This window comes from Myotis daubentonii, chromosome 9 (assembly GCF_963259705.1).
Source record: "Myotis daubentonii chromosome 9, mMyoDau2.1, whole genome shotgun sequence".
Classification (NCBI taxonomy): Eukaryota; Metazoa; Chordata; class Mammalia; order Chiroptera; family Vespertilionidae; genus Myotis; species Myotis daubentonii.
In genome coordinates, this window is record NC_081848.1 from 65,599,175 (window position 1) to 65,627,112 (window position 27,938).

General features: G+C 39.1%; 1 protein-coding gene across 1 annotated transcript; it reads right to left on the reverse strand.

The window, feature by feature from the left end:
• Positions 1-8,623: 8,623 nt before the first annotated feature.
• Positions 8,624-26,476, reverse strand: MS4A13 (membrane spanning 4-domains A13). Its single transcript, XM_059711142.1, has 6 exons — positions 26,423-26,476; positions 23,690-23,830; positions 19,863-19,919; positions 18,271-18,390; positions 11,224-11,319; positions 8,624-8,680 (listed from the first exon to the last, which is right to left on the reverse strand). Exons 1-6 carry the CDS (start codon positions 26,474-26,476, stop codon positions 8,624-8,626), a joined length of 525 nt encoding a protein of 174 aa, XP_059567125.1.
• Between the last annotated feature and the right edge of the window lie 1,462 nt (positions 26,477-27,938).

Consider the following 27,938-nt stretch of genomic DNA (forward strand, 5'->3'; position numbering starts at 1 on the left):
AACTTAATGCTAGAGCTGCTAATTTTTCATTGCTTTTTAGTCTCTTGAGAGATGTTTTTCATCAAACCATCAATATTACTATCTTGAAAAGAATCCAATAATTCTTTTTCAAGTAGTTTTGTTCATTTGCCAAACTTAAATTGGACTGTATTAATTAGTATGTGGTGTGCACTCCCACCCACCAATCCCACTAGAAATTACCCATATCCCACCTTCACAGGGTCAGGAAAATTGGACTTTTGCTTGCTATGGCTTATTGTTTTATACCATGTTATTTCCTTCCAAATTAAAGTCTGATGCAGGGGTACCTGACTGGCAGGACCCAAATCACATGCCCACATCAGCTGCAGAGGAAGCTGAAAAATATTCTCCTTAGGGAAGGTGTCAATAGATAAGACAAATGAAACTCACAAATAGCTATCATTAAAATTTTGGATAATCTTTGGGATTTTTGTATAACTTATATCAGTCCTCCTAGACTCCATATTTAATATCCATAAGAATTTTTCCTTGACCCTAGCTGACTGGAACAAAGGTGGGCATCTAACTTAGGCTGGGCCTATAATCTACTCTTCCTATGGCTATTTGGGCTGGTCTCTTGATATGGAGATCTTTAGGAGCAATGGTATTATTATGGTCTACCCTAATAGAGTTGTAGAGAAAGTGATTTTTGAGAATGAGAAGAATCAAGAGAACACCTGAAGAAAAAGAGAGACAAGAAGGAATAGACCTTTCCAAGTTTCTGATGGTTTTCAATTTTCTAGTTCTAACTTCTTTTGGAAACGTGGCTAACTTCTTGCCCTTACATTATGTAAACATAACTGTTCATGTATTACAGTATTATATCTTCATTTTACTAAAACTAGAAAGATACAGGTGTGTTTTTTTCTTGCAACCAAAATGTTTTGTTGTGTGTGAGTTTTTTTAAATCACCTTGTCTTCTAACTTTTCTCACATGACTTTGGCAATCTACTCTCCAAAATTGCAACGTCTGATGGGTCGTCTTTTTTTCTTCAACCTCTTATCCAGAACCATACCTGAAGTCTGTAACCTTGTCTTCAGACTCTTCACTTACAAACTTTTCTTCCATTTACGTAAACCACAAACTCTTAGGGTCTGAGTTGCCCCTGGGATGGCCTACTGATGCTTAAAAGTGAGAAAATGTAGAAAGATATAGTGGAAAGTAAAACTTGAGTTCACATTTGCCCTTCCCAGTTACTATGTGACCTTGCCCATGTCCTTTATTCTTTCAAAGGCTGTGTCCTCGGCAACAAAAAGCCTGTCGGAGGGAGGTCGATGGGAGAAACTGGTTCAAAATGGAATCAAAAACCAGTGTTGGGAACGCCCCGCTCTCAGGATGGTCCTTACCAACCACAGGTCTCTACATATGCGTGATCACAGGGCTACAGGGCATGATCTAACAGGTGGCGCCCTTACTTCAGGACCTTTTTGCTCCAGGAGTCCTGGCAGCGGTACTTGCTGAGTTGGCCCTGGCTGTTTCCTCAATGATGGTGCCCCTCATCCCTCCCACGGTTCCAACGCCCACGGTTGTGGCCCAAGAGAAGGGCTTGGAGGGCGGGAGTGGGAGTGGGGGCGGGCCCTTGCACTCGAGGGCCCCTGTGCGCTCGAGGACACTCGCGCCTGCACCTCTGTGGTGGGGGCCTCAGAGCTCTGCTGCGTCTGTCGGCTCCCAGGACCAGGACAGGAATGATTTGTGGGGGAGACAGCTGACACAGAGTTGGGTATACATGGGTGAGCAAAAGTAGGTTTTACATTCGTTGGTATGGAAAAGACATGCAGATTATTACAATAGTTTTGATTAACTCAAGAGAATGTCACAATGGTACAATATTGTACCTAAGTGCATTGTGCCATTCCTTTGAATTAATAAAGCTATTCAAATTATCTATTTTATATGAGCGAGTTGTGGTAGCTTGTACTTTTCAAGGAGTTGGTCCATTTCATGTAAGTTGTCAAAATTTTGCATGTAGAGTTGTTTGTAATGTTTCCTTATTGTCCTTTCTATGTCTGCGGGGTCTATAGTAATATCTCTTGTTTTAAAACTTAGGTTAGTAATGTGTTTCTCCCGGCAGTCTTGATAAAATTTTGTCAGTACACTTCATTTTCTTTTTCCAAAAACCAGCTTTTTGTTTCATTTTCTTTTTAGTTTCATTAATTTCTTTTTGATTTTTGCTTCATATTTGTTTTGCTCTTTTTCTAGATGCTTAAAGTCAGAGCTTAAATTACTGATGTAAGGCTTTTTCTGTTTTCTAATATAAGCATTAAATGATATAAATCTCACTTAGCTGTTTCACAAAATTTGATATGTTGCATTTTTATTATCATGTAGTCCAATACATTAAAAAAAATTCCCCTTGGACTTCCTCTTTGACCTATGGATTACTTAGAAGTATGGTGTTTAATTCCTCCCCTTTCCTCTGAAAAGTTACCACTATCTTGACTTCCAACAGGAATTTTACTTGTTTTTGACATTTAAGGAAGTTGAATCCTGAAATATGTAATACTTGGTGTTTGATATTTTTGCTCAACATTAAATTCGTGAATCCATTCTACTATTGATGAGCATTTGGATTTGAAACTTTAGATTTTTCTCCTGTTGGGATTTGGAATACTGATTTTGTGATTATTCTACAAATATTCTTTTATTTTGTTGAACATATGCACTAATTTTTTAGGCTATGAACCTAAGAATAGAGTTTCTAGTATAGCATATTCTCAAACTGTCATTCAAAGTTGTTTTATAAAACAACTGTTATAAATTAGGGATGTTATGAATTAGTTCTTTACTGCTTTCCAGACAAAGCAAGGACCCTAAAACACTGTAACTTCACCTGCCCTGTGCTATTTCGGTTCTTTTTATATATTTTAGTATGCCTAGGAATTATTGTCATTAAATTTGTGAAATCCATTCTACTCAGAAACTTGTCTTTGTTCATTTTACCTTTATTTTTTTTTCCTGCTTCTTCAAGTTTCCATTTGGGATCATTTCTTTTTTGTCTGAAGAACACTTACTAAAATTTCATTTCATTTCATTATTGATAAGCTTTGGCTTTTATTGTTTTTCTAAACAAGTTAGCGGTTCTTTTTATTGTTGTTCTTTGAAACTAAAATGTCTTTTCTCCTTGTCTACTTTTAAGACTTTTATTGTGGCTGGTTTTATACAGTTTTATTATGATGTATTTAGATGTGAATTTCCTTGTATTTAGTTTAGGATTATAACCCTTCTTGAATCTATAATGTCATTTTTTTTTATCAAGTTGGGAAAATTCCCATGTACAATATCTTCTAATATTACTTATTTGCTTTTATCTCTATTCTCTTTTGAAATTTCAAATATATGGTATTGGAACTTTTCATCAGTACAATACGTCTCTTACTCTCTGTCCAGCTTCTGTGTTGCATTTTCTATCATTTAGTCAATGCTTCAGTCTGATTTTCCCTTCTTTTTCTTCTAGATCATGGATTTTTCTCACCACTTATGCTTAATTGCTGTTACATTTATATATTTAGATCTTAATTTCAGTCACTTATTTCTCATGTCCATTTGATTTTTATAATTTTCATTTCTCTGCTAAAATCTTGTTAAGATTTTATCATTTTGTTATGGTATCTATCATGGACCTGTGTTTTGGTTTTGGTTTTGGTTTTTGAATTTCAGTTCTTTCTTGTTTAAATTTTATTGAATCCCAGATATTGTGTATAAAGATGGTATTGATAACTTGATACTTGGGATAATGTTATCTTCCCCTTGAAATGATTTATTTTGCTTTGGTAGAATGTTAGGTTTGGGGAAGCTCACTTTAATACAACCTGTAACTGAGCTGATTTGGATCTGAACATCAGTCTATGAGAGTGATGGCCCAATTTTGCTTACCTTTACTAATATCCCTTCTAAGAATCACAACTGAAAGTCCTAGGTATTTAAGAGGGTCTTGCTGCTTGGTGAGCCTGAGCTCTAGTTATTGTCTTACAACCCTATAAGAATACTAGAAACTCATCTCAGATTTTTAACCTCTCATCTGTGGTTTGTGTTCAGAAAATGTATCTAGGGGAAAATCTATATCAAAGGCTGGATCATCTCTTGTTTCCAACTCTTTTTCTTGGCTTCTTAAATCCTAGCTCCCCTAAATTCTAGATCTTCAATATCTTCTAATAGATGGCATTTTAAAATTTTTTGTTGCTTTTGTTGTGTTCTTTGTAGGAAATTTGGGCTGTAATAACCTAATTCTTAGTTTCTGAAAATGGAAACTACCTAATATTTTAATTATCATAAAATCAATCTCTCTGTATATAGCTCACATTTCTCCAACCCCCAGATATGTATTTTGAACTGCCTAATAGACATCTCAACTTTAATTTCTCATAGTTATCTCAAACTCAACCTATTCAAAACAGAATTTATTATTTTATTCAATCCCACTGTGTCTTCTACATTTTGTATCACTGCAGGCAAAACCCAAACCAGAAGCTGGGTTGTTTTAGATTTTTTCCTTCATACCTTATGTTTAGATTTTTTCCTTCATACCTTATGTTTAGTCAGTCAAGAAAGCTAAAACTTGCCTCTCTTTTTTACTGCTTGTCTGAATCATTGCAATAGTTATCCATTACTCTCTTCCATAGTCTACTTGTTATTAAGTTTATCCTTCCTAATACATTTACCCCTATTTAAAATGTTTTCTCAAATGTATTATTTACCTACTTAAAAACTCTACAATGACTTACCACTGTCTGCAAGATATGATTAAAGTTCAATACTTTAATCATAAATCTTTGATGATTTGACTTCTTTATCATCTAGCTTCTAATTACCTCACCAACTTTCACACTTGACCTACTCCTACTGTTTTCATAATATACTAGAGGCCCGATGCATGAAATTCGTGCAAGAGTAGGCCTTCCTTCCTCCGCCTGCCAGCACCGGCTTCCCTCCAGCTGCCGGCAGGCACCCAGGACCCGGGCTTCCTTGTAGCCCCAGCTTCATCCTGAAGGATGTCCAGTCTAATTAGCATATTATGCTTTTATTATTATAGACTAGGGGCCCGGTGCACGAAATTCGTGCACTGGGTGTGTGTGGGGGGGGGGGGAGTGTCCCTCAGCCCAGCCTGCCCCCTCTCACATACTGGGAGCCATCAGGCGTTGACACCCATCACCCTCCAATTGCAGGATCGGCCCCTTGCCCAGGCCTGACGCCTCTGACAGAGGTGTCAGACCTGGGCAGGGGACCCTCATTTCCTCCCATCACTGGTTCTGCCCCCAGCCCAGGCCTGATGCCTCCTCCAGAGGCGTAGACCCCCATCACCCTCCGATCGCCTGATCGGCCCCTTGCCCAGGCCTGACGCCTCTGCCAGAGGTGTCAGGCTTGGACAGGGGACCCCCATCTCCCCCTGATCACTGGCTCTGGCCCCCACCCAGGCCTGAGGCCTCTGGCCCAGGAATCATGCCTGGGCAGGGGACCCCCATCTCCCTCTGATCGCTTGCTCCCCCCCCCCCCGCCCAAGCCTGACACCTCTGACCCAGGCTTCAGGCCTGGGCAAGGGGACCATCATATCCCCCCAATCCCTGGCTCCGCCCCCCACCCAGGCCTGATGCCTCGGCCAGAGGAGTTGACCCTCATCACCCTCTGATCACCAATCACCGGATCGGCCCCTTGACCAGGCCTGAGGCCTCTGGCAGAGGTGTCAGGCCTGGGCAGGGGACCCCCAGCTCCCCGCAGTTGCAGGCTCCGCCCCTGCCCAGGCCTAACGCCTCTGGCCTAGGCGTCCGGGCCGGGCAGCGGGGACCCACAGCTGCAGCGGCCCCGCGATCGTGGGCTTCACTTTAGGCCCAGGCAAGGGACCCCTAGCTCCCGGGACTGCCAGCTTCGACCGTGTCCAGCTCCCATCGCTGGCTCCACCCCTACTTCCTGCTATCACTGGCCAGGGCAGCAAAGGCGCCTGATTCTCTGATCATGGCTGGGGGGCAGGGCAAAGGCGGCCCCAGGGCCGCCTTTGCCCTGCCCCCCAGCTCTTAGCTCCCCCCTGGGTTTCGGATCACTGTCAGTGGCAGGGGGCTTCTTCCTGCTTTCCCTTTTGCCTCCTTGCATTGTGCCTACATATGCAAATTAACCGCCATCTTGTTGGCAGTTAACTGCCAATCTTAGTTGGCAGTTAATTTGCATATAGCCCTGATTAGCCAATGAAAAGGGTATCATCGTACACCAATTACCATTTTTCTCTTTTATTAGATAGGATACTTATTTTATCCAATGAAATATACCAAAATCTCACATTTCTGTTTTTGCATGAGCTAATCTATTTGAAATGTCCTCCCACGTTTCATTCTGCTTGGTAAATAATGATTAAGCCCCAGTTCAGAAGCCATAACCTTCATTAACTTTATTCCCTTCCTTTTCCCAACGGAAGGATCATTTTCTCTTCTATGCTTTCTTCATACGTCTGTTCATACATGGATCACACTGCTTAGTCTTAATTTGTTACTTGTTTCCTCTCCTAAAATAAACTCTTTGTGGTGAGGTACCTTATTAAGGTTTGATATTCTATAGTTCAATATAGTTTAGTATATTCACTGGCGCACAGTAGACAATCAGTGTGTAGAATTGATAGACATGAGCTGAGAACTGGAATTCTAAGAAGCATGAAAACTGAATTTATTATACAAAGATAACAACTGATGAAGCTTCTTGAGAGGCAAGGCAGAAAACAAACAAATAAAAAACAGCAGCATATTTAAAAGAGAGCTGTATGTTCTCATTGGCATAATTAACATGGATGAGCAAGGCTTACTGAGGTTCTATTCCATATCAGAAGAGAAGGTGACTCTGAATTCACAATTTACACTCGGGAAATTTCACTGTGAAAAAGTAGCCTGTTTGCTTTGAAAAGCAATTGAATAGATGATTCAAGCAATGATAAGATATAAACAAGGGGAATGAAAGGGAAGAAAGACAGCAGAGACCTTCAGGACAGAAAAAAACTTTAATGAGGAGAGCAGTCAAAGAAGAACAATGAAGGAACTATGAATAGGATGCCTTTTGATTCATACTTTGTTCAGATAGAAGTTAGTTCCGGTAGAAGAACTTAGACTGAAATGTACTCTTTTTTTTTAATATATTTTATTGATTTTTTACAGAGAGGAAGGGAGAGAGATAGAGAGTTAGAAACATCGATGAGAGAGAAACATTGACCAGCTGACTCCTGTACATTCCCTACTGGGGATGTGCCTGCAGCCCAGGTACATGCCCTTGACCGGAATCAAACCTGGGACCTTTCAGTCCGCAGGCCGACGCTCTATCCACTGAGCCAACCCGGTTTCGGCTGAAATGTACTCTTTACTTGTAAGGGCATAAATTATTTTAAAATTTCCTGAGAATTGTACAACATCGTGCTCTGAAGTCTTTATAGCCTTCACTCTGGAGACAAGCGGATTTTTTATGGTGTTTTACAAAAGTTCCATTAGGGGGAGCTGACAACGCTTCAGAGAACATAAATTACATAGGTAATTACATAGGTTCTAGAAAATAAATTCTTCCTTGTCATTAAATCAGATAAATAAGAAAAAGCTGTTTTCTTGGGGTATATTCCTAGAAGTGGGATTACTGGGTCAAATGGAAGTTCCACTTTTAATTTTTTGAGAAAACGCCATTCTGTTTTCCAGAGTGGCTGTACCAGTCTGCGTTCCGCATTCTCTCCGGCACTTGTCATTTGTTGATTTGGTGATGCTAGCCATTCTGACAGGTTTGCAACAGCATGGATGGAACTGGAGAGCATTATGCTAAGCGAAATAAGCCAGTCAGAGAAAGATAAATATCACATGATCTCACTCATTTGTGGAATATAATGAACCACATAAACTGATGAACAAAAATAGAACCAGAGTCATAGAAGCATTGAACAGACTGTCCAACCTATGAGGGAAGGCAGGGGGTGAGGGGGTAACAGATAAACCAAAGGACTTGTATGCATGTTTATGGGCATAACCAATGGACACAAACCTGGGGGAGGGGGCTGCTTGAGGGCATGTGCTTGGGGTGGGGGCGGCCGGGGAGGGGTCAATGGGGAAAAAAAGGAGACTATTGCCAAACTGGTTTGGCTCAGTGGATAGAGCATCAGCCTGTGGACTGAAGGGTCCTGGGTTCGATTCCGGTCAAGGGCATGTACCTTGGCTGCAGGCACATCCCCAGTGGGGGGTGTGCAGGAGGCAGCTGGTCAATGTTTCTCTCATCGATGTTTCTAGCTCTCTGTCCCTCTCTCTTCCTCTCTGTGGAAATCATTAAAATATATTTTTTTAAAAAAAGGAGATTATGTAATACTTTAAACAATAAAGAATTAATCTAAGTTAGAAAAATATATATCAGTTGACGTAAAAATTCTGGCAATAAAAGAATTAAACAAAAATAAATAAATAAGAAAAAGCTTTCCACTTGAGCCTACAAAAATATGTGCAGAGAAACGTTTTGAATACTGTGAAGAAAAAAATCCACTTTTGTATAATATTTTATTTTGCACAAAATCAGTGGGCTTTGTAGCAACTTTATTGTACAGAGATATCATTAGGACCCACATTAGGTCTGGGGATCAGGAAAATTCTCATATTTCCAAGGCTTCTAAAAAGTGCTCTCAGCTTCCACTGTAATAGTTGCACGACTACGGCTCTCCTCACCCTGGAAAAAAAAAATTAGCCTCTTAATAAATCATGTTTCTTAAAATAATACATGCAATAAATACTTAGTTTTAAAAAATACAAGCAATCTTGATGTTTATAAAATAAAACTAGAGGCCCAGTGCATGAAATTCATGCACTGGTGGGGGGTATTCCTCAGCCCAGGCTACACCCCCTCCAATCTGGGATTCCTCTCACAATATGGGATTGCTGGCTCCTAACTGCTCACCTACCTGCCAGCCTGATCACCCCCTAACCACTCCCCTGCCAGTCTGATCAACACCTAACTGCTCCCCTGCTGGCCCAATCACCCACAACTGCCTTCCCCTGCCAGCCCGATCACCCCCAACTGCCCTCCCCTGCAAGCCCAGTAACCCTCAACTGCCCTCCCCTGCAGGCCTGGTTGCTCCCAACTGCACTTCCCTGCTGACCTGGTCACCCTTAACTGCCCTCTTTTGCAGGCCCGGTAACCCTCAACTGCCCTCCCCTGAAGGCCTGGTTGCCCCTAACTGCCCTCCCCTGCAGGCCCAGTTGCCCCTAACTGCCCTCCCCTGCAGGCCCGGTCATCACTAACTGCCCTCCTCTACAGGCCTGGTCAACCACAACTGCGCTCCCCTGCTGGCCATCTTGTGGCGGCCATCTTGTGACCACATGGGGGCAGCCATCTTGTGTGAGGGCATGATGGTCAATTTGCATATTACCTCTTTATTATATAGGATGTTAAAGTTGTCCTCTTTCTGTCTGATCTCTACCACAATCCACTCTCTTAATTCCTATTGAACTACTCATAACTTTTAGTTTACTTCCAGAATTTTATAATAAAAAATGGTCTTCCCAAACATGAACAGTTGCCAGAATCTCAAAGGTCACCTTGTCTAAAACTTCCCAATTGGTACCTAATCTTTCTCTCCAAAAATAGCTGTCATTTTGACTTTAATTTAATGTAATTTTATTTTATTTCCTTTATTTCTAGTTTTAAAAATTAGCTTGCATCCATTCCTAAAAATTATAGTTTAGATCTGCCTGGCTTCATATTTCATATGAATGGAATCATAAAGTATGCATTCTTTTGAGTCTGCCTTCCTATACTCAACATTATATGAGATTCATCCATGCTATTAAATGTAGGTATAGTTCATTTTAACTAATATGTAGAATTTCATTAGAGTAATATACCTCAATATACTCACCATGCATCCAGTTGCATTTTTTTACCCTAGGGCTATTATGAACAATGCTGATATATATATATATATATATATATATATATATATATATATATATCCTGGAAGAATATCTTGGTAATATGGGCACAGATTTCTGTTGGGTGTATATGAAGGACTGAAATTACTGATAGAGTATGCACATCTTAATTTTTGGTAAATAATACCCAAAAGTTTTTCAAAGTTGTTGAAATAATTTATAATCCAACTGGGAGAGTGTAAGAGATTTCTTTTATCCAGTCATTACCATCACTTATATTTTGAAATTTAGTCATTCTCTTAGGTATTTATTTTATTTTTTAAAATATATTTTTATTGATTCCAGAGAGGAAGGGAGACAGGAAGATAGAAACATCAATGATGACAGAGAATCACTGATTGGCTGCCTCCTGCATGCCCCCTACTGGTAAGGCTTCTGGTCAACAGTAGACTATTTTAGTTAAGTTTTTGGGTAGTCAGAAGTTACACACAGGTTTCCAACTGCATGGTGCTAATGGAGGTCAGTGCCTCTAACCCCCGTGTTGTTCAGTGGTCACCTGTACACCTCTAGAAATCACCTACAGAAATACTAGTCTTATATGCAAATATATATGTACCAAGCTGTTCACTACATCATTATCTTATAATTCAAAAAATTAGAAAATAGCTAAATATGCAGCAATAAAGGAATGTTAAAATAAATTCTAAGGGAAAGTATGACACCATTAAAAGGCATTACTTAAATACGTTTTATAATGAAAATATTTTTATGACAGTTGAGTAAAATGCATGTGACCAAACAATATCAGTATGATCACATAGTAACAAAGAAAACTGTGTGTGTGTTTGTTTATTTTTTTGTGTAGATCTGCATGTGTGAGTATGACAATTACATTAAGGAGACAGTATTATTTTTTAATCCTTACTCAAGGATATGTTTATTGATTTGAGAGGAGAGAGAGGGAGAGAGGGAGGGAGAGAGAGACTGATTGGTTGCCTTCCATATGTGCCTAACTGGAGACTGAGCCTACAACCTAGGTATATGCACTGATTGAGAATCGAAACCATACCTTTTGGTGTATAGGAGTACGATCCAACCAACTGAGCCATACTGGCCAGAGCAAGAGGACAATACCTTTTTTTTTTACTTTTTAATTTACAGTTTTATTATTCCTTTTATAATTTTATACAAAATAAAATAAAGAAAAATTTAAAAGGAAATATTATATATCCCATTTTTATTCATTTCAAACATATTGTATCAGTGCACTTCTTCTCCTCATAGGATGTGCTTATTAAAATCAACATCTCTTGATATGCCAGAGAGTAGATAAACACTTACCAAATCAATACAGCCAAAGATCGAGTATGTAAATGCAACAACTAATTCCAAGAGGTAGGAGAACAGTAAAATACGTGAAACTTCCCTCCCAAGTTTCTGAAACCAGAATAGGGAGAAACCTTGCATTATTATCTAATCTAATAAAAGAGAAACATGCAAATTGACCACACCTCTGCTATGCCCAAGCCACGCCCACCAACCAATCAGAGCGACTCTATGCAAATTAACCCAATCAAGATGGCGGCCAGCAGCCACGGAGCTAGAGCAAGCAGGAGGCTTGGTTGCCCCAGTGATGGAGGAAGCCAAACTTCCTGCCTGCCCTGGCTGGCTGTGGCCTCCACTCAAGGCAACAAAGTTTCAATTATAGAAGCTAAATAAATCCCAGATACCTGCTTCCAGCCATCCTCCACTGGGAGCTTGGGTGGTTGGGGGCTGTGGCCAGCTTGCAAACAGCCATCAGCCCCTCACTCAGATTGGCCAGGCACCCCAGCAGGACCCCCCACCCTGAATGGGGTGTGGCCAGCTTGAAAACGGTCCTCAGCCCCTCACCCAGGCTGGCCACACCCTCATGGGGTGAGGGTCCCCACTGGGGGGCTTTGCCAGCCTGCAAACAGCCATCTGCCACTCACCCAGACTGGCCAGGCACCCCAGCAAGACCATCCACCCTGAAGGGGGTGTGACCAGCCTGAAAATGGCCCTCAGTCCCTCACCCAGGCTGGCCAGGTACCCCAGTGGGGACCCCTACCCTGAAGGGGCTGTGGCCAGTCTTCAAATAGCCATCAGCCACTCACCCAGACTGGCCAGACACCCCAGCAAGACCACCCACCCTGGAGGGGGTGTGACCAGCCTGAAAATGGCCCTCAGTCCCTCACCCAGGCTGGCCAGGTACCCCAGTGGGGACCCCTACCCTGAAGGGGCTGTGGCCAGTCTTCAAATAGCCATCAGCCACTCACCCCGACTGGCCAGACACCCCAGCAAGACCACCCACCCTGGAGGGGGTGTGACCAGCCTGAAAATGGCCCTCAGTCCCTCAACCAGGCTGACCAGGCACCCCAGCGGGACCCCCACCCTTATCTGAGACACTCTTCAGGGCAAACCAGCTGGCCCACACCCATGTACCAGGCCTCTAACCTATATAATAAAAGGGTAATATACAAATTGACCCTAACAGCAGAATGACTAGAAATGACTGGTCACTATGACACACACTGACCACCAGGGGGCAGATGCTCAATGCAGAAGCTGCCCCCTGGTGGTCAGTGTGCTCCCACAGGGGGAGGTTTGCTCAGCCACAAGCCAGGCTGCCAGCTGCCAGTATAGCGGTGGTGGTGGGAGCCTCTCCCACCTCCTCAGCAGAGCTAAGGATGTCCAACTACAGCTTAGTCCTGCAACCAGCTGGCAAGTGGACATCCCCCAAGGGCTCCCAGGTTGCCAGAGGGATGTCTGATTGCCAGCTTAGGCCCAATCCCCCAAGGAGTGGGCCTAAGCCAGCAGGTGGACATCCCCCGAGGGGTCCCAGACTGAGAGAGGGCACAGGCCGGGCTGAGGGACCCACCCCCCCCCAAGTGCACAAATTTTGTGCACCAGGCCTCTAGTTTTTAATAAGAGCAACTGTGTTCAAGGAAGGAGCTCCTAACATGAGAGGAAAATAGGAAGAATAAATAAGCCTCTATCACCATTTGACTTCCCTAGGCACTTCTACTCCATTACCTTCTACTCCACTCTTCCTAACTTTAACTTTCATTTGCCCAATTCTTTGCCTACAGCTTTCAATTTTGAACTTTATTGCTCACTATTCTTGTCGTACTTCTTCCAACTCTTTATTTTCATTATTCTCTGCACTATAGAGTCCTTGGAAGCCCACTATACAAACTCTTCCTAAATCCAATGATAAGGTGGCTACTAAGAGATTTTATCAAGCAGTCCTCAGGTATTAAAACAGCTATTATTAACTGCAAACTTACTTAAATGTACATGTGTGGTAATAAAAATCACAAAGAAATTGTTGTCATATATGCAAGGATGAGTAAATTAAGAGTTCAAAGAACACTATTTCATTGGAAAGTATAAGGGAACTGTGGTTGCTGGGATAAATAAAGCAGATCCCTTCTATTGCTATCTGACAGATCATTTCAACTACATATCAGGATGAATTATATCGGTACTAATCCTGAAAATAATTGTACTTTTTGTACTGGCTATAAGAAGATAAAAATGATATTTAGACCTAGAAAGAATAATATCATAATTCTTTCCTTCAATTTATTCTCTTCTTTTTTGTTGGGTTTATTTAATAACTTTTATATCAACTAAACTATAAAGTAGTAGAATTAGATGGCAAGAATGAAGTGAAAAAATATTCCTATTTTCTCAAGGTTTATATTCAAGTAGAAAAGACAGAAAGATAATATAAGCGAACCTATGATAAAGTTAACTATGTCAAAATGAATAAAGACTCACTTAGTAATTAAAGGGGACAAGAGGTACACCCTAAGCCATGTACATCTGGGAGGGTTTCATAAAGAGGCAGGACCTTTGAAATAAGAGGACTGAGAAAAGTGAAGTTGGGAAGCAACAATCTAGGTAGCTTTAATTTACTTGTTTCTTCGTAACCTTTCTTGTTCCAGAAAGAATTTAGTAACATAAATTAAAACTGTGACTAAATAATTAAGAAGTGAAGACAACATAGAACCAACAATAAAGCTAAAATACATATCACATGACCTATGGTTTGATAATGAGAGCAAAAAACTGAATGTAAGAATGAATATAGAGCAAACCAAGATGGCGGCATAGGTAAACACCTGAAATTGCTGCCTTGCACAACCACTTCAAAAATACAACTAAAAGACAAAACGGACATCATCCAGAACCACAGGAGGGCTGGCTGAGTGGAAATTCTACAACTAGAAGGAAAGAGAAAAGCACACTGAGACTCAGAAGAGTTGTGAAAGTAAAGTGCAGAGGTATGGAAGCGCGCGCAGAAAGGGCTGGCAACTGAGTACACAGTTGTCTTTTTCAATCAGGAGGGAGACACACACTCCCTCTCTGAACTCCAGTTCTGGGCTAGTCTCTGGGGACCCAGACTCATACAGGGAGAAACTGGACTGTCTGGCATCAGATGGAACTCAAGGGCGGCTTTCTCTCAGAGGTGTTTGCAGCGATTACCGCAGGACAATGAGACCTGGGGCCTCTTAGAGCAGGACTGAGGACCAGCCATAATTGTTTGCTTCACCCTATTGATTCCCTGAGACCCCGCTGCAACCACACTGTGCGCAGAGGCTTTTGCATATGAATGACCTGGCCCTTTGCAATCTAAAATAACCTAACAAACTGCAGCTGGGTCAGAGAGACCCAGAACTTCCAAAAGAAGGCCCAAGGCCCCACAGCAGCTTGCATTGCTTCACAGCTGGGACTCATCTGGCACCTCCAAACCACAAACAAAGAAGAGGAATCTGCAGATCTCTTCGTAGCTCCTGCTGGGTAACCTCAGGCAGAGGCTAAATTAGCACCTCCTTATAGATCCAAGAGCCAGTGTACCCAGTGGTCAGAGTAGGACCATCCAGTTTGCAGCTCCGTGGAACCATAAAGGACACACTCAGGGGGCAGACTCAGTGAGCACCAAAGCCCCACTGAAGCAAGTCTTGCCCCAGAAGGGTGTCTCCAGCACAGAAGTTCTCCCACTGCAGACAAAGCTGATTCTCACAGCCAATTGGCCTGGAGGTCAATTCCTCCCAGTGATCCTACAACAATCAAGGCTTAACTACAACAAGACTATGCACAAAGACCACAGAGGGGTGAACCAAGAGTGTCCTCCTCAGGTAATTGGGGAGGCTGAACCACTGGGCCCTAGAGGACACTCAGCACAGAAAACCACTTTATCAACACAGGGAAGCATAAAAAATTTGGAGACAAAGAAAAAGGACACAAATGACAGAAATGGAGGAAAGCAAACTACTGGATATAGAGTTCAAAACCACACTTTTAAGGTTTTTAAGAATTTTCTAGAAACTGCCGATAAACTTAATGAGATCTACAAGAAATCTAATGAGACCCTCGATGTTGTGATAAAGGACCAACTAGAAATTCAGCATACACTGACTGAAATAAAGAATATTATGCAGACTCCCAACAGCAGACTAGAGGATTGCAAGAATCAAGTCAACGATTTGAAATACGAAGAAGCAAAAAACACCCAACTGGAAAAGCAAAATGAAAAAAAGAATCCAAAAATACAAAGATAGTGTAAGGAGCCTCTGGGACAGCTTCAAGTGTACCAACATCCGAATTTATAGGGGTGCCAGAAGATGAGAGAGAGCAAGATATTGAAAACCTATTTGAAGAAATAATGACAGAAAACTTCCCCTACCTGGTGAAAGAAATAGATTTGCAAGTCCAGGAAGCACAGAGAACCCCAAACAAAAGGAATCCAAAGAGGACCACACCAAGACACATCATAATTAAAATGCCAAGAGCAAAAGACAAAGAGAGAATCTTAAAAGCAGCAAGAGAAAGAAAGTCAGTTACCTACAAGGGAATACCCATACGACTGTCAGCTGATTTCTCAACAGAAACCATGCAGGCCAGAAGGGAGTGGCAAGAAATATTCAAAGTGATGAATAACAAGAACCTACAACCAAGATTACTTTACCCAGCAAAGCTATCATTCAGAATTGAAGGTCAGATAAAGAGCTTCACAGATAAGGAAAAGCTAAAGGAGTTCATCACCACCAAACCAGTATTATATGAAATGCTGAAAGGTATCCTTTAAGAAGAGGAAGAAGAAGAAAAGGGTAAAGATAAAAATTATGAACAAGTACATATTTATCAATAAGTGAATCTAAAAATCAAGTGAATAAAAAATCTGATGAACAGAATAAACTGTTGAATATAATAGAATCAGGGGCATAGAAAGGGAATGGACTGACAATTCTCAGGGGGAAAGGGGTGGATGGGGTTCAGGAAGAGACTGGACAAAAATCATACACCTATGGATGAGGACAGTGGGGGGCGGGGGGTAAGGACAGAAGGTGCGGTGGGAACCACATGGAGGGGAGCTATGGGGGGAAAAAAGAGGAACAACTGTAATAATCTGAACAATAAAGATTTAATTTAAATAAAAAGAATGAATATAACATGTTGAGAAATGATAAAATATATTTAACTCAGATATAGTGTGCACTCATGTCTGACATTGCCAGCAAGCTAAAGAAGACTTAAAGGGGTTGAAATGGCAAGATAAAGATTTCTGATTTAATTTTGTAACATTTAAACATTTAAACAATTTGTTTAACTAATTGTAACATTTGAGCTGGAAAGTACTTGTGACCCCTTATCCAGCAAGATTGTAGAGTCATTGTGTTCATATTTCTTAATTTACTAGTATATGTTAGTGTTATTCTTAAACTCCCTCCCTGAAAGTGGCAAGATGTTGGCCACAGAAGTTCCAGCAGGAAAACAACACAGTGACTGAGTGCTCCACACATTCTTGAAGCTTCTGAATCATCCCTTTTTTGCTTACGTCATTTTGGGTTGTATTTCCTGTCATTTACAACCAATAGAGTCCTGATTAATAAAAATGTAAGTGATAAATGATACTTGGTAATTGGGAAGACAGTGGTTAGAAAAAGGTGAAGGGTTACAGAAAAGTTTTGAGCCTATGTGATTGAAATACAGTAGTTTTGCAGTACAGTATTTTTGAGGAGGTAAATATTTTCCATTTTATATCTGTTGAGTTTGAGATGATGATGCTAGAAGCATATCCTAATAGAAAAATCAAACTTTCTACAAGAACAACAGGACTGGAGTTTGGGAGACAAAGTAGTTAACTAATAGGTTGTGTTAGGATTTTCTTTCTCCGTTTACATATAAACAAACTAAGGAACAAAAAAGTTAAGAAACTAGTCCAAGGGGTCATACACAGTGAGTACGGAGGATGGTGTTTGAATAAAGGTAGTCTAGTTCGATTCCAGTCAATGTTATGTACTTCAGTTGCAGGCTCCTTCCTGGCCTGGGCCCTGGTTGGGGTTCATGCAGGTGGCAACCAATTGATGTGCTTCTCTCACATTAATATTTATGTCTATTCCTCTCTCTTCCACTCTCTCAAAATCAATGGAAAAAAATTTCCTCGGGTGAGGATTAAAAATAAATAAATAAATTTTAAAAAACACCTTTCAAATTGTTATTTGTTGTGCTCTTTTTCTCAGTAATAAAGGGGAGCTCCACTCCAATCTGTTATAACTTTAAATGGAAGATTTTTATAAATATTGCAACACTAATAATCTGTGATTCTGAATTTAAAGCCAACACAATTAGAATATAATCTATTGTGATATTGGTTAAGACATTCACATTTATTTAGTATTTAAGAACTAAAGCAAAATTCCTATGAAATACAAAAATAGGCTGTGCACAAAATGCTACATGTTAAACCAGAAATTACTAGGTGTCTACAATTCCAAATATATGCATCAATAGCAGTTGATTATGGGAATGGTTTTAAAGTCTAGAATTATACTTTTCTTTTTTTTAAGAGAATCATCAATGATCCAATGCCTAGTGCAGATACACTTACCATTGAGTCCTTCAAATTATTTACTTGCTTTATTTTAATTGGGCATGCCAAGATCTCAAATATTCCAGTAGTATTTACAAAAAAAAAAAAATCATGCTACAATTACTTTTGAGTTAGAGCTTACAATTTGCCCTAGCCAGTTTGGCTTGGTGGATAGAGCATCAGCCTGTGGACTGAAGGGTCCCAGGTTTGATTCCAGTCAAGGACACATGCTCGCGTTGCAGGCTCAATCCCCAGTGGAGAACATGCAGGAGGCAGCCAGTCAATGATTCTCTCTCATCATTGATGTTTATATCTCTCTCTCTCTTCCTTCCTCTCTTAAATCAATAAAAATATATTTTAAAAAGAGCTTACAATTGAATCAGAGAATTTTGTGAGGACCAATAAAAACCTTATTTTTCCTCCTAGGGCTTCAAAACCTCTGAAAAGAATCATTTTGAAGTTAAGATGCTCCTATGGAACTGGTGACTTACTGCTTGTCCATAATTCCTATATGACACAGAATGAAAACTAGACAACTCCACTATTGTTAAAATTACTGCGATAATTACAGTAATTATGCAGGTGATGTTCAAGATCAAAGCGACTGTAACCTAAAAAGAAGATATAGTGAAAATTTATTATAATCGGAACAAACACATTGGTTAGACAGTATGCTGGAAAAAATCATATAGTTAAAACTTTGATCTAGTTTCTGAAGCTTTAGAAGTGTTGGTATGCTTGCCACTAGAGTGAAATATTTGTCTGGCTGACAAGAAACCCAGTTAATCTGGAGAAAACACTAAAATATGATCACACCAATAAGCATAAATCTTTCATTTAAGTCTAAGCAATATTGCATTTTACAATCTTCTGAATTAGTTGGAAGAAAGCCTTATAAGATGCGATTTGAACAAAAGCAGTTCCATTGCAAAAAGGAAAAAAAAAGTAAAGATGGAAAAGAACTGCTTGTAGAAATAAGCCAAATAGGAATCAATGATTTTTAATGCTGGGTTTTAATTCTCTAGGAAAACTCCATGAATACTTTTGGATATCTGTACACTTATGTACAGTTTTTTATCTACACAATCAGAGATAAGATGAATTAATTTCTAAAGTAAGGTATTGTTTAGCTATAAGATTTTCTCTTTCCACCTACACCATAGATGGATCTTTATTCTAGACATTAGTGGCCCATTGCATGAAGATTCGCGCAACAGGCCTTCCTTCCCCTGGCTGCTGGCACCGGTTTTTCTCCGGCACCCGGGACCCAGGCCTTTGGTCCTTTTTTTTTAGCTCCTCCAGGGGAGGCCAGGGCTGACTGGAAGCCTGGTTCGCCCCCCAGCCACTCCTTGAGTGGGGCCCAGGCCCCCAGCTGCTCCTTGAACAGAGCCCAGGGTGGTCTGGAAGCCTGGGTTGCCCCCAGCGACCCAGGCCCCCAGCCACTCCTTGAGCTGAGTCCAGGGCCCGCAGGAAGCTTGGCTTCTTCCATCACCGAGAGCAACCCAAGCCTCCTGCTCGCTCCAGCTCTGTGACCACCGCCATCTTCAGTCGTCTTCAATCTTCACTCCGCGCCTAGGTATGCAAATTAACCACCATCTTTGTTGGGTTAATTTGCATAGTTGCTCTGATTGGCTGGTTGGTGTAGCAGAGTGATGGAGTGACAAAAGTGATGGTTAATTTGCATGTTTCTCTTTTATTATATAAGATATCCTCTATTTTGTTACAAGATACAATCCTGTTCCTAAACTGGATTAAGAAAATCCTTGACTTTTTTAGCAGTATTATGTCTGTATATAAAGACATTCAGTCCTATTACATTTTTCTAATAGTATAGTTTATACACTTGAAAAAGAAGGTAGAATACAAATAAAAAAACCCTCTATATTTAAATTTGGAAATCTGTAATCATGTTTCTAACTAATATAGCGTGTTTGTGTACATTAAAGTATGTGCTTTTGGATTGTCACTTAATTCCTTCGTTTATTTTACAGGTAGGGTAGATTTCTTCATTGTTTAGATACTATCTTTTCTTAAAACCTTTGTGACAAGTGACATCTAGGATACCCTAAACATTTCAACTTACCAGGCTAGGAGATGGATGCTTTGCTAATTTTATTAAGACAGCTCCTGAAATGATAAACTGGATATAAAAACATATATTTATAAATATTCTTTGATAATGCTCAGCAACTTAAAAATGTATTTTTAACAAGTTCTCTTCTAAGTCAATTATGTTTATAATTCTAAGAGTAACAAAATATAAAAAGTTTTAGTTGAAGGAGTGAGGACATATATGAATTGAAAGGCAATAGTAATAGTAGGGTCACTAATAACAGAAATATACAGGGGACGGTGGGTTGTGTAAAAAATGACTTAAGTGGTCCTGAATCAGGGACCAAACTTGTTTTTATCTCTGTATGCTTTCTAAGCTCATTCAATTATTACTTCCAAGGCTATTCTTCCTCATGAAATGATGCCACTAATTAAAATCACTGTATACACATCCAGATATGAAAAAGTGGCCCATGAATCTATTCCAAAGTGTGTTTCTTCAAAATATATATCTTAACTAAAACTATGGCAGTATTAAGTAACAGCTGCTATTCATATTTTTGTCTTTTTCAAAAAGAGGTTCCTTTATTTCATTCCAGGCTACTTGGTCTATTTCCCAGAAGTATAAAGTGATGCCATATTTTTTCAAGGTGGGCTGAACAATTCCCTTGAAATAGTCCTTTCATCTTATCTGAAGGTAAGAACTAATTCAGAATATAAAGTGAAAATACACTGTGAATTTTAAACTGGAATGCTCTCTAATTTAAACTACCAAACCATTTGCTTTACAAATTGCCGTTAGAAGTTTATGACCTAAATAAGAAATTTTGCATTTGTTTAAATGGAATATAAATGTTAGACAATTTATTCTAGGAGCTAAATATGCTATTTTTATATGAATGATTGAACACTGAGGGACATGTATCATTTATCTGGATTTTGTTTGGAAATTCACTGTTTTTCTCCTATTGTTTTCCAATGCAGTGCTTTGACACTTGTGAGCCAGTGTATAAAGGCAGAGTATATCCTAGACCAGCGGTTCTCAACCTGTGGGTCGCAACCCCTTTGGCAGTCGAACAACCCTTTCACAGGGGCCGCCTAAGACCATCCTGCATATCAGATATTTACATTAAGATTCATAATAGTAGCAACATTACAGTTGTGAAGTAGCAATGAAAATAATTTTATGAACAGCCTAAGTGCCCATCAGTAGATGAATGGATTAGAAAACTGTGGTACATCTACACGATGGAATACTATGCTGCTCTAAAAAGGAAGGAACTCTTACCATTTGCAACATCATGGAACTGGAGAGCATTATGCTAAGTGAAATAACCCAGTCAATGAAGGAAAAATACCACATGATCTCACTCATTCATGGATAATAGAGACCATTATAAACTTTTGAACAATAATAGATACAGAGGCAGAGCTGCCTCAAACAGATTGTCAAACTGCAGCGGGAAGGCCGGGGAGGGTTGGGGGGCAGGAGGTAGGGGGGTAAGAGATCAACTAAAGGACTTGTATGCATGCATATAAGCATAACCAATGGACATAAGACACTGGGGGATAGGGGAGGCTAGGGGACTGTCTAGGGCGGGGGGGAAAAAATGGACACATATGTAATACCCTTTGTAATACTTTAAGCAATAAATAAAAAATAATAATAATTTTATGGTTGGGTCACAACATGAGGAATTGTATTTAAAGGGCCAGAAGGTTGAGAACCACTGTCCTAGACCTAGAGGCTGCTGCTTCGATTATAGCCTTCTCAAGTAGTGGCCATCTTATCTCCAATAGTCCTTATACCATTGGTTGTAACCATGAGGTAAATGGTCTCCTTGCTCCTTATTGCTACTTCCAACCATTCTCTCTCCTTCAGCTTTGAATCAAATATCATCAGATTCTATGACCAACTATCCCTCCTAGTTAAAGTCATGTGTTGATCCCTTGGTTACTCTTCTCTTTCTAGGTAATTTTAATTCTTTTATTTAAGTTTCTTTCTAACATATCTTAATCCTTTGTATTTTCAATATACACATATATAATCCTTTATAATACCTGGGCTTAAATTTATGTCTTTCAATCCTTTAACTCCATCCTAACTTAGTCACTCACTCCTATATCCATTCTTTTGCCCTTGTTTCTGCCAATAAGTGTAACATCTTTCAAATCTCAATTTCATGTATCCTACTCTCACCATCAATTTCTATCTTTCTAGCTCATGCCCTGTAGAATTACAATTCTAACAATCCTTTGACTCCATCTAGATCTATAATCTGAGCCCCTCAACTCCCTGTTACATTTTCCCCTTCACTATCTTGAATTCCATGGTAAAACTCTACAAACACTCATTTATATGCACTCTCAGCTCTTTGCACCTTTCTTGTTCAATCACAGTTGCATGCTTATCACAATCCTGATTAAATTCAGTCCTTCTTAGTGCATGCCTGCACCTGTGGAGCCAATCTTGGCCTAAGAAAGACAGGCAACCATCTTGACCCATTTCACTATAAGCTTAAGTGAGCCCTTACTACTGCATGAAAGTCAAACTACTTTTCCATAATACACATGCACTCTCTCACTTTTCCTAGATGACTATTTCGTGCCCTCTCTCAAACAACCAATCCACTCTCTCATTCGCACTCTCAGCTCATGATCTTGTTTCTAAATCATTGAGATATTTGAAGCCATTGGAAGAAAAGTTCTATAACCTTCCAACCCATCTACCTAATTATCAAAATGCTTCTCCTATCTCTGTTCCTCTACCTTTCTCCTGTTACCTACATTGACACTATTTACATTAAACATGGGTAATCCTTTGCTGTAGGTGCTGTCGTATGCATTGTAGGATGTTCATCAGCATCTGTGGTCTCTGACTACTAGATGCATACCCCCAGCTTTGGAAACCAAAATTGTCTCCAGACATTACCAAATGTCTTCTGAGGAGCAAAATCACCTGTAGTTGAGAACCACTGCTAAAGATTAACTGTCCGTGCTCTTAGCCATTTGTGTATTAAAATTCATTATCTCTTGCCTACACAAGTACATGATTCTAATGATCCCCCTTCCCACCATTTATCTCACATAAATTTTCTCTTCTGGTTCAATTCCTTCAATAAAAGACATGACACTTCCAACTTGCTGAAACTAGCAAACCCTCTCTTCACCCACATTTTTCCCAGCTACTACCGCATTTCCCTATATCACATTATACCAAAGTCCTTAAAGGACTTATCTGTATTTTCTGTCAATAACTCCTCATCTCCCCTTATTTTTTAAACAAACTCTAGGCAGGTTTTTACCTCACTATTCTATTGAAACTATTTATCAGGTTTACTACTGGCCTCCATATTGTTAATTCCAAAGGTCAGCCAGCCCTTATCTTACTTTATCTTTTTCTATTTCTTTGATTACTTGGTTTCCAGGATGCCATACTCCAGAAGGCTATGTAGAAATCACAGAAGAGTACAGTTAATGACAAATTTAGAAAATGTGTGAGTATAGGTTCATTGTGTGGGGAAGCTAAGGTAATGACCCTAAATATAAAAATTAACCATCATAATGGATATTATGGTTAACATTCTTTCTCTTTCACATATCTAAGGACAATCAGACCTATGGTTGTCATTGTGTATTTACTCCTGTATCCATATCTCTCATAACAGCACTGGTAAATTAATAGTGTTCAAAAAAATATTTGTTGAAAAAAGAATTTTATTTTGAATGAATTACCAAACCTAGATTTTGTTACATAATTCTTCTGAAAACTTCATTTAGAAACTGCTCCCTATCTACTATTAGTGGCATGCACATTATTTTCTGAATGATTAAATTATATAAATGCATTCTACTCACAAAAATTCCCCATAAAGTACATCCTACTCTGTATGTTATAGGTTCATATGTCCCAAAGACTCCTCGAATCTGTCCCATATATAAAATTAATAGGAAATACCACATGAGAACATGAAAGATGCCAAGCAAAATCTGGATAGTCTGTGAAAAGAAAATACTATTAGTTCTGAAATCATGTAACTTATAACACAATTCCAATAACTGTTAATTATAAGAAACATACAACACTTTTACAAAAGATAAAAGTAAAATAGCAATTCTACACTTAACCATGTATTTAATGGATTGGTTCACACAAAAAGAAGGCCCTAACTAGGAAATACTGAGGTTAACCAAATAGGAATCAGCCATACTTAGGAACAGATTGTTGTATAATAACTCTGGCCAATTCTCCCATAAGAAAGTTGACAATATGACTCTATTACTGGCTATTTACCCTATCTACCAAGTAATGGCATGAGAGGAGAATACTGAGGGTACTTGAGAGAAAATGTGGTTCCTAACGTAGTTGGATGAAGATAGCCACATATTCAATATTTTCTTGTTCATTAATAATTTATTAAGTATGAATCACTTTGAATCTTATAAAAGTTTGATATGTCTTTTCCTTCAAGGCATACTTGATATGGATCTTTTTCACTAGTATGCCAGGCTGAGGTACACAGAGATACAAAGAATATCCAAAGTAGATTTGCTTGTACAATCTCTTCCTATTGAATAGGGATGGGTTAGGTTAGGGGAGAACTGCTCCTCAACTTTAATTTGTAAGAATATAATTATAATCTTAGTAAATAAGTCCCAGTAAATTTATTTCTAAATTTATATGTAAACTAATATTTCATATTTTGAACCACATTTTTAATTATTCTTTAAATATTTCAGAGGTTATATTATTTTCATTTTATGTAAACTTTAATAGAAAGCTATTTAATGTTTAATTTTAATAGTTCCAGCTCTTTGTAAAGCAGGTACTCTATGAAACACATAAATCCAATTGGCTGGTATAAAAAATACATTTTAGAGAAGTAGGGGGTTTTTTTGTATAGAAAGGCCACTTTTGGGAGTAACAATCTCATTGCCTTTTATAGATTTAGAATTTAAGATTTCCTCTGCATCAAATATGGAAGAGTGGCTTTTTTTTAGAAGTCCTTTGGATTTTATTGGGAGACAATCCTCTACTAGATCACAAAATTCCCAAGGGCCTGGACTTCAGCTGTCTCACTGCTGTTATCAGCCTCTAATATGGTGCCTAGTGCAGAGCAGGCACCCAGAAATCACCTCTTGTATAAGCACATCAGTATCAAGAACATAAATTTCATGTGACTTTCCAACTGTTAAAAGGAGTAACTAGGCTTTGAAAATGCAGACATGGCATTAGGGATTGCGTTGACTTGATTATCAACTGCAAATGAGTTGTCAAAAGCTTTACTGAAAATGTTCTAACACTGTTCCCTAGTTGTTCTTTCTACTTTATATGACTGGCAATTGTTCTATGTAAAACTATGAAATGATATTATTATAAATTATATAATCTATTATTTTGCAACCACACCCCCATTTAGCCAAAGCTTATGATTAACTCTACAAGAAAACAAGGCTACTAGAGTGTGAAAAAGGACAAGATGGGCTTTCTTGTTTTTAAAATGGTCTTTGGCTGAAACCGGTTTGGCTCAGTGGATAGAGTGTCAGCCTGTGGACTGAAAGGTCCCAGGTTCGATTCCGGTCTGGGTTGCGGGCACATCCCCAGTAGGAGATGTGTAGGAGGCAGCTGGTCGATGTTTCTAACTCTTTATCCCTCTCCCTTCCTCTCTGTAAAAAATCAATAAAATATATTTTAAAAAAATAAGATTTAAAAAAAAAAATGGTCTTGGCCCTGGCCAAGTAGCTCAGTTGATTAGAGCATTATCCCGATGCGCCAAGATTTCAGGTTCAATGCCTGGTCAGGGCACATAAAAGAATAAACCAATGAATGCATATATATGTGGAACAACAAACAGATGTTTCTCTCTCTCTTCTCCATTCTCTGTTTAAAATCAATACATTTTTAAAAATGCTTCTTAACCTAAAAGCCAATGAATGGGTTCCAAGAAGACACAGGCCTCCCACAGAAAACAAAAATGAGTGTGAAGGACCATGGTATGTACATGAGTCTGAGAAGATTCAGAGCTTTCTTCCTGTGTCTAAGGGGTCTATGACTCCAAAGAGGTTAAGAACCAGTCAGGTAGGGGACTTAGACAGTGAGTCTACAGTAGTCAAATTCAAAGGAAAAGTTCACGTCCCGTGGAAAAGCTTCTTCCCCTTCAGATGTGAAAGAGCATGATCTTCATAATTCTTTGGTGTTTTTATTAAGGGAGATAGATAAACTCTCTGTTTATAGCTAAAGAGACAGATTAATAATCATCCTACTGCATTGATATTAATTCAGTAATTAAAAGGGATCAGCAATAGATCTCTCTCACAGTTAAAAAAAACACACACACTCTTTTATTATTCCTGTTTTGTATTGTATCTATTACTCTGTGTGTGTTCATTTAATCAGTATATTTAAAATTAACAAATACTTGTTTATGAAGAGGCATGGGATCATTTAAAATTTGTAGAACACAGCATCAAACAAACAATTTTCACCCTTTTGACTTAATCAAATCTGACCCTTTCCAGATCCAAAAGTATTCCCTATTAAATTGACATAGTACATGATCTCAAAGTTAGTCAAAGTGAAGTTGTACTTACCCCTAAGACAAGTGTATCTGCTGTAGAGATTTTTGAACATGCACATGGAGCCATATTAACAGCATTTCTTCTAGATGACCGTGTCTCTAATCTTTGGTGATATCTTTATTTGCACACTTCTACAAAATAATACAAAACGCACGTACATACTTTACTCAAAAGGAAATACTTCAGTTTAATTCTTTCCTTATTGTTTCGCAACTACCACTCCCTAAACTCAGAAGCAACAGCTTTTCTTTCCATGCCTTCATTTTTAGCAGCACCCACCATCATCCACCTGTTCTGAATAAGTTTCCATAACTGGAAAGCCTCTCTGTGACTAAAAGATATTGGTATATTTCAGATATTTTCTGTGAGTAGTAAACAGTGTCTCTGATGATAAAGTAGAAAGAATAACTAGGCAACAGTGTTAGAACATTTTCAGTAAAGCTTTTAACAACTCATTTGCAGTTCGTAATCAAGTCAATGCAATTCCTAATGCCATCTCTGCATTTTCAAAACCAAGTTCTTAAATATAAGTTTATCACAGGCTTGTGATTCTTTTCCCTGACACATACCTGCTACCTAGTTCCTCTTTCTGTGTGAAAGAACTTTTTCTTTCATCAGACAACTTAATAAAGTTGCTTCCACAATTCTAAAGGCTTCTAGTGTTTTCCACACCCTCTATATTCCTGCATTTCTTCCTGGTATTTAGATCTTCTTTCCATTAAAACAAAAAGCTGGCTAATAATTGTATCCCCTAAAGGGATTTTATCCTCTGTGGATCAGAAATTACACTGTCCTACATTTTCTAACATGTTATATTATGTCAACAGCATGAGTGATGCCACTTAGCTGACGGATGATCTTAAAACTTGAGCCTTTGTCCTTTCAAACAGGAGGAAGTTTGACTAAATGACCTTTCATCCTCTGCAACCTTAAAAACTCATGGCTTGGTTATCTTAATGAGTTTTCAGTTTCTAAAACTGGTTTTCTGAATGTCTCTTAATTCTATAAAGAATAGAGACAAAAAGAAAAACTAGGCAAGGACACAACAACTAGTGATAGAGAACAGAGAAAACAGTATGTTAATAACTGAAATATAAATAGTGAGCTTTATATATTCAAACACAACCTCTGAGAAATATCAAAGGGTATAGGCCTATAGGCAACCAAGATTAATCACTCTGTCATGCTTAAATAAAAGGGATGGAATTATAAAATTTATATGGAAAGAATAATGAGGGAAAACCATATCTAGATTGCTTTATTTCACTTTTTAGGTAAAAGGAAAATAATAAAATAATAAGCCCTTTTTTGTATCTGTAATCTCTATCTGGCCCCCACCAAAACCACCCAAAATGAGGTGTTCGTTAAAGTACTAAGAAAAAGAAGGATGTGTGTGTGTTTAAAACCCTCAGCTTAACATGGTCGCATTCATTTGTGGAATATAATGAACAACATAAACTGATGAACAAAATAGATCCAGAGACATAAAAGCATCTAACAGATGGTCAAACCTCAGAGGGAAGGCAGG